At 37.4% G+C, this 7,519-nt stretch overlaps 1 protein-coding gene across 1 annotated transcript; it reads right to left on the reverse strand.

Annotated features, from left to right (window-relative positions):
- Positions 1–1,492: 1,492 nt before the first annotated feature.
- Positions 1,493–7,230, reverse strand: tcf19l (transcription factor 19 (SC1), like). Its single transcript, XM_081375938.1, has 4 exons — positions 7,044–7,230; positions 5,367–5,979; positions 3,465–4,395; positions 1,493–2,771 (listed from the first exon to the last, which is right to left on the reverse strand). Exons 2-4 carry the CDS (start codon positions 5,656–5,658, stop codon positions 2,414–2,416), a joined length of 1,581 nt encoding a protein of 526 aa, XP_081232064.1. The 5' UTR covers positions 5,659–5,979; positions 7,044–7,230; the 3' UTR covers positions 1,493–2,413.
- Positions 7,231–7,519: the final 289 nt, after the last annotated feature.

Genomic DNA, 7,519 nt, shown 5'->3' on the forward strand with positions numbered 1-7,519 from the left:
ACGAGAATGAACCTCACTGGTTCTTGCTGAAGCTCAAACGTGCTGCGTAACACGAGAATGAACCTCACTGGTTCATGCTGAAGCTCAAACGTGCTGCGTAACACGAGAATGAACCTCACTGGTTCTTGCTGAAGCTCAAACGTGCTGCGTAACACGAGAATGAACCTCACTGGTTCTTGCTGAAGCTCAAACGTGCTGCGTAACACGAGAATGAACCTCACTGGTTCTTGCTGAAGCTCAAACGTGCTGCGTAACACGAGAATGAACCTCATTGGTTCTTGCTGAAGCTCAAACGTGCTGCGTAACACATGAGAATGAACATCATTGGTTCTTGCTGAAGCTCAAACGTGCTGCGTAACACGAGAATGAACCTCATTGGTTCTTGCTGAAGCTCGAACGTGCTGCGTAACACGAGAATGAACCTCACTGGTTCATGCTGAAGCTCAAACGTGCTGCGTAACACGAGAATGAACCTCATTGGTTCTTGCTGAAGCTCAAACGTGCTGCGTAACACGAGAATGAACCTCACTGGTTCATGCTGAAGCTCAAACGTGCTGCGTAACACGAGAATGAACCTCATTGGTTCCTGCTGAAGCTCAAACGTGCTGCGTAACACGAGAATGAACCTCATTGGTTCTTGCTGAAGCTCAAACGTGCTGCGTAACACGAGAATGAACCTCATTGGTTCTTGCTGAAGCTCAAACGTGCTGCGTAACACGAGAATGAACCTCATTGGTTCTTGAGGAAGCTCAAACGTGCTGCGTAACACGAGAATGAACCTCATTGGTTCTTGAGGAAGCTCAAACGTGCTGCGTAACACGAGAATGAACTTCATTGGTTCTCGCACATCAAGCTTGTAGTTGTTTTTTTAACTGGCTACTTCTCATGCCACTTAATTGTACCATGCATTACAACTGGGGGTTAGTTTTGGGGGCCTGAAAACACAAACTTTTGAAATCAGGAATAAAAGTGCAAGTTTTTGAAAAAATTTTTTTTGAAAGTTTATGAATTTGTGAAAACTGTGAAAGTGTTTCTTTACAAAGTGACATCATCACCAACTACTGGCCTGGCATAATACAGCGTTTTTAGTCATTTCCGCGGATCCATGTGACCGGGGAACCTTTTGATAATGCAAAGGAAAACCTTTTGGTTTTAGTGCATCATTTTAGTGTAAACGTACGTACCCTGAAAAGAAGCTCTGCAGGACCAGCAATGATTAAAGAAAAAGTGTACTGCATTCATGACATTTTTAAATGAACAAATATTTAAAATAATAATAAAAATAAATACGAAATACAGCTGAAAAGTTAATATATCTTCATACATTTGTTCAAATTAGATCATGCAAGACAGCAACATAGAGAAATGCATGTCATATTATCTTACTTTACATTTATATTTATACTGACTAAGTTTTCTTATTATATAAAATGCACTCTCCGATACTAACAGCTCCTCACTGCACTCTACATATACTGACAAATCATATTTTAAATATAGAATTCTTTATTCAGCCCTTGATTCCCAAAAAGACAAACATGGTGACAAAAGTCATTTGTCGTTTTTAGAATGTTGAGTTAAAGTGAAGACAGTGAAAGTATCTTTTAACATTCATACCACAGAAATTCTATTCTTATCAACAGTTATACATCTACACAGGGTTAGTCCAGACCAGAATCAAAACTTGAGTTAATAAAAGGCCACATTAGAAAAAAACAACTGACAATCATGTGTGCGATGAAATTTCAAGGTTGAAATGTACATAGAAATGTTTGCACTTATGCATTCAATCAAAAGCTTCTGGAGTGATTTCAGGTTTAGCTGCTCTGATATTAATGCTTATGAAACTCTTGGATAAGACAGCACATCTTCATAACTGCAAGCGTATATATTCTCATCACCCATTTAAAACCTTTCATACAGTATTTAATGATAACATATTACATACTAGCCATAATGTTGATAAAGTATGTTTAACCAACTGAATCTAGTTAAGCCTATACAAGTCTTCCCCGACATTTTAATCAAAAGACTCAGTCTCTTTAATTCATCAATCCATACTTTTGAAAATATAAAATCCCACAAAAAAAGACAGAAATATATTCATACATATTTTTGATTTTTAGCTTTTAGGAGATTACATCCTTGAGTATGTGGAATACATGTATCATAAATTGTCAGAAAGCATCCAGTGTCGAGTTCTAATGGGATGCAGTGCGTATTGAAGCTGGTGTGCAAATCCAACACCCTCATTTGATCCAAATCAGATTAAATCACCATTCAAAACAATTAGCACCACTGCAGAAAACATTAACTCGCCATCATTCGCACGGTGAATGCCAAGCAGCATCATATCTGCCAGTCCCTATGAATTTGATGGTAATAACAACAATGTCTGAGAGCATGTGGTTTATTACAGAGCTTTGAATGAGGAGGAGGGCGAGTGGCAGCCGCAGTGGAAGTCTGCATTGGGGTCGAACAGCAGCGAGTCTCTGTTGTGTTTGTGAGGCAGGCAGTCGAGGTGATACCAGGCGTCGCAGTCGTCACACTGGATCCACTGCACGGTGTCCTGCTGCGGGAGACGACAGTGTGCCGCTGCGCACGGTTCCACACCCTGAGCGACCCCCACGTCAGCCTCATCCTCGTCTTCAGAAGAAGAGGAAGAAGAGGAGGAGGAGGAAGAGGAGGAGCTAGAGGAAGATGATGATGAGGGAGATGGCAGGGAAGGTCGTGGTGGCAGCGGGTGTTTTCTAGGCCTTCCACGTCGTCGCCTGCAGAAAAAGAAATCAGCAAAATTGTATATTAATAAATAAAATAAAGTCGTAAAATATACTATTGTTTAAAAAATTAAATCGCTTTATTTTCATAAAATATTTATTTATTTTTTAATATACTTGTTTTTGAATTTTTAAACCTTATATTAGAATAAAGATTTTATTAATTTCCATACATTTTTCAGGCTTGGAAATCACAAAATCCGATATTTTACATAAAAGAAAATGCAATTATTAATGACTATCTATATATAGTCATTATATTATAATAAAAAAAAGTTTTTAAAAAAATTAGAAAAAATATGTCAGTCTTAGAAAAATATTAATTTTATAAAAGACAGTCAAGAATAAAGATTTTAATCATTTCCATACATTTTCTAGGCTTGGAAACTACTAATTGATTCCTGATATTTCATACATCATAAAATGCTATCTTATCTATCTATCTATCTATCAAAAAAAAAAAAAAAAAAAAAAAAAAAATATATATATATATATAAAATTAGATACTAAAATTCGATAGAGACAAAAATATTAATGATTTTTTTTTATTTTTAGAATATATATATATATGTACACTGTATATAAATTCCTATACGAATAGATTATAAATTCCTATATAAATTCCAGATTTTTTCAGGTTTTTGATGATGGTGAGGCTCCTGTACGTGACTATCCAGTATCACTCACCCAGTTGAGGCCTGAAAGCGAGAAATCACCCCCCTAGCCTTCTCCGTCTTGCTCATCCTCGCTGATGGGGAGGTCAGGTTGTAATTCTCACTTCCCATCCTCTGGGAAGAGTATATCGGAGAGCTGTTTGCCCTTGGTCTCCTTCCAGGTCCAGACAAGCAGGGCTTCTGCTGGCGGAGGGGAGTCAGATTGATGCTGTTGCCTGTGGTGTGACTGATGTTCACAACATGATTGAACTGCCTGTTCTGTGCCGCACTGAAAATGCTGCCGGTGTGTTTCGACACGTCAAACTGTGAGCGGCAACTCTGCTCCAGTTTGGGTAGATGGGGTTGAAACACCTCTGACTCTGATTTGTAAAGTCGTCGTCTTTTCTTTGCTTGTACTCTCCTCCCGTCCTCCAGGTCTCTGCGGCCCGCGGGATCATCTGAACTGTCGTCCTCCAGCAGAACCGTGTGGGCTGACTTGCGTCGGCTCTTTGAGGACGGCGGGACAGACTTGGATGAAATCTCGCCAACAGCCTGGTAAGGAGGCGGGGTTGTGGGCGGGGCCAAAGCGTTGAATGGCGGAGCATTCAAGCTGGTCGTTTTGTCGCTTTTCTTAAAAGTCCAGCAGCTGCCGTTCATCTTGCTCAGGCTGCCGATGGAGTTGAGGATGACCGTGGCTCTGTTGATGGACAGCTTTGAAATGTCCAGAGCGGGTTCCGGTTTACGGTCCGAGGACGTTCTGATCCGGTTCTTAATGTCAGATGAGAAGGAGCCCGCTTTGGGCACAGTGATGGCGTCAAAGTCCAGTGGGCGAACCCGTACTTTCTGGAAGAGGAAGTAGAATTCTGGGCTAGCCCGTCCTGATTGGCCACCGATGGTGAGTGTGTCGCCATCAAAGATTTCCTTTAACACCCCTTGTTGGAGGCGCATGTCATTTACCCATGTGCCTGTGGAACAGAGAGAAACTTCTTAGAAGACATTTTACATCAGAGCTTCTATTAAAATAATCTACACTTGTCCCAGAATGCAATTGGGTAGGTCATGTTCACATAAAAATACAATTAGGCTATATGTTTAAAGCAAAATATTATGAATAAATATTGCATTTGTAATATTTTATATATTGAAATTATCATTAACTCTTTCCCCGCCATTGTCAGAATTTTCCGTCATTTATGAAAACGCTTCCCCGCCATTGATGGAATTTTCTGTGTTTTTACAGGTATACCGTAGGGGAAGCTATGACATCTTCTGAAAGAGTACAGAATCTCCTGATCATAACAAAAAAAAGCAGAAACAAGCGATAGCAGATGCATATGTAAAATAAAATAGCAGTCGCTGGCAACTTAAAAAAAATAAAAAAACGCTGGTGGGGAAAGAGTTACAAAAGTAGTGCTGTCAAATAGATTACTTGCATCTGACATAAAAGTCTGTAATTTTATATATATATATATATATACACACACACACACACACACACACACATATATATTATGTTTACAAACTTTTATGTTTTATGCGATTTATCAATTTAACATGTGCATGTGTATATATATATATATACACACACATATATTTATATATATAATCTAAACGTATGTGTGTGTGTGTATATATATATATATATATACACACATTATGTTTACAAACTTTTGTAAAGTTTGATGCGTTTGATGCGATTAATCAATTTAACATGTGCATATATATATGTATATATACACACATTCATACACACACACACATTTATATATTCTACACGTGTATGCGTGTATATATATATATACACACATATTATATGTTTACAAACTTTTATGTTTGATGTGATTAATCAATTTAACATGTATGTATGTATGTATGTATGTATGTATATATGTATTATGTATATAATTTTTTTATTTTTAAATATAACAACACCCACCATAGCTGCTACGGTCCTTCACTTGAACTTTCCAGCCCTCTTCTCCAGAGGCATCGGTTTCTCTATCCACATGGAGCTCAGCATGGATACGGGACACAATTGTTGACTCCAGAGTGACGTCACAGAGCTCTGTGGCCCGTCCCAGCCGAAACACACACTCGGCCAGAGCGGGGCGGAAAGTGTACAGGTCAGGCGCAGAGTCAGATGACTCATTTCCATGGGCGTTACTATTGTTTGTATGAGACAACCCAATCCTCAACAGCTGAAAACACGGCTGGACTCCTGACGACATTTTGACATCCCACAAATAAATGGGGAGGAAATCTGCAACACAGCCGGCAACAGCTGGGCCAATCACACTGGGCTAAACGTCCTCCATCAAAGACTCGCTACTCAGAAAGACTCTTTTGAGTGTGACCCTTATAAATATATTATTACGCCCAGTAAATAACATCTGACACACTAGATATTATTAAAATATTTGGAGGACAAGCTAAAAAGTTGCAGCACAGATAGATAGATAAGATTTCTGCACAAAATTTCTAGGGTATGTGAAGTATTAAAAGTGGATATGCAGTGCCAGGCCAGATGCCGTCACCTGCAGGTCTTCATTCTGGAAAACAGAACAATACAGCGTTTTAGTGACATTACCAATATTAAATTCTTTATTGCAAATTCTTTTTTAGCATTTCTACAGTGAAAATTAAAAAAATTAATAATTATTAACTGATAATAATTAACATGATGCTTTCGCAGTTCTAATCATACACAGAAACACACACACGTGTGTGTGTGTGTGTGTGTGTGTGTTTCTGTGTATGATTAGAACTGCGAAAGCATCATGTTAATTATTACACACACACACACATAGCCTATATACATATACACACACATTTACATGTATATATATATATATATATATACATACACAATCACACACATATATATATATATATATATATATATATATATATATATACACACACACACACATATACATACACACACACACACATATACATACATACACACACATATACATACACATATATCATGCATAGTAGTATGCGTTTAAATATTTACATGTACCGGTATATTTGTATATATAGTTTATTTTAATATACACAATGTTTAGAGATGCTGTATTGATCTTTATACAGAGTAATCCGTGAATAGCCTAAAAATAGCATATCTTCATTATATTAAATACATTTACAAAAAACTATTTAAAGAGTCGCTAGTCAACGTGGACCATCGCATAGCCTCAACAATACATACATTTATGAAAGCTGATAATTTATAGCTTGACCAAATGTCAAAGTTAGTTGCGCTCGTCTACAGTATCACCGTCTGCTTCTCTGATTTACACCATGCATTGTAGCCTATAGGTTTCTTTATGAAACTTAAAATCATATTCAGTTGTTCAAAAACGTTTCAAAGCAGTAGTTTATAAAGCATGCGGCGTATTTACAAAGCGCAGCCGTTTGTTTGATATACATATTTCGCTATAGCACCGTCGCAAACAGAAATGTTAGTGTTTGTGAAGGCTGAGCAGTGGATGGCTCGCGCATGAAGCACATTCACACAAAGCGAGTTGAAAACAGCTGTTTTATAAATACAACCATCTCATTTCGTCGAACATTACGACAATAAAACACTTACAAAAGCATGACATACCTAAATTATGAAGGTATATGTTTAGTAAAACGCTACATGTGTCTTTTATTTGTGCTCCGTGGTAAATCTTATCGCCTCCTCTCCCCAGGAAGTGCTTTGAAATTTGGCGCGCCAGGACCAGGACTCGTTTCCTTGCGCGAAAATCAACGCCACTTCCGTCGATGATGTGAAGGAGACTGGTGTTGTCAATGGAGAATCGCAATGCAGTTGGTTTTTAACCATAGATGAGCTTTGGTTGTTGTTATTATTTTATGTAATGACACACTTTAATGGATATGCTCATTCATTACATAATAAATAATTAAAATAATATATATATATTATTATAATTATACAAATGAATTATATTTGTATTTAAATATATTAATTATATTTATATAAATTAAAAACAAAATACTAATTTTATTTCTATTTCCCTGGTGGGGAATTATTACCCATTACTGAATAACTGCATGCATTTGTATACTTATACTTAA

This window comes from Scardinius erythrophthalmus (genome assembly GCF_964197995.2).
Source record: "Scardinius erythrophthalmus genome assembly, chromosome: 10".
Taxonomy (NCBI): Eukaryota; Metazoa; Chordata; class Actinopteri; order Cypriniformes; family Leuciscidae; genus Scardinius; species Scardinius erythrophthalmus.

Coding starts and splice junctions, on each gene's coding strand:
- tcf19l (XM_081375938.1), bottom strand. CDS start 5,658: ATGTCGTCAGGAGTCCAGCCGTGTTTTCAGCTGTTGAGGATTGGGTTG. Junction 4,396..5,366: donor GAAGGACCGTAGCAGCTATG/GTGGGTGTTGTT, acceptor TCTGTTCCACAG/GCACATGGGTAAATGACATG. Junction 2,772..3,464: donor CGCTTTCAGGCCTCAACTGG/GTGAGTGATACT, acceptor CTTTTTCTGCAG/GCGACGACGTGGAAGGCCTA.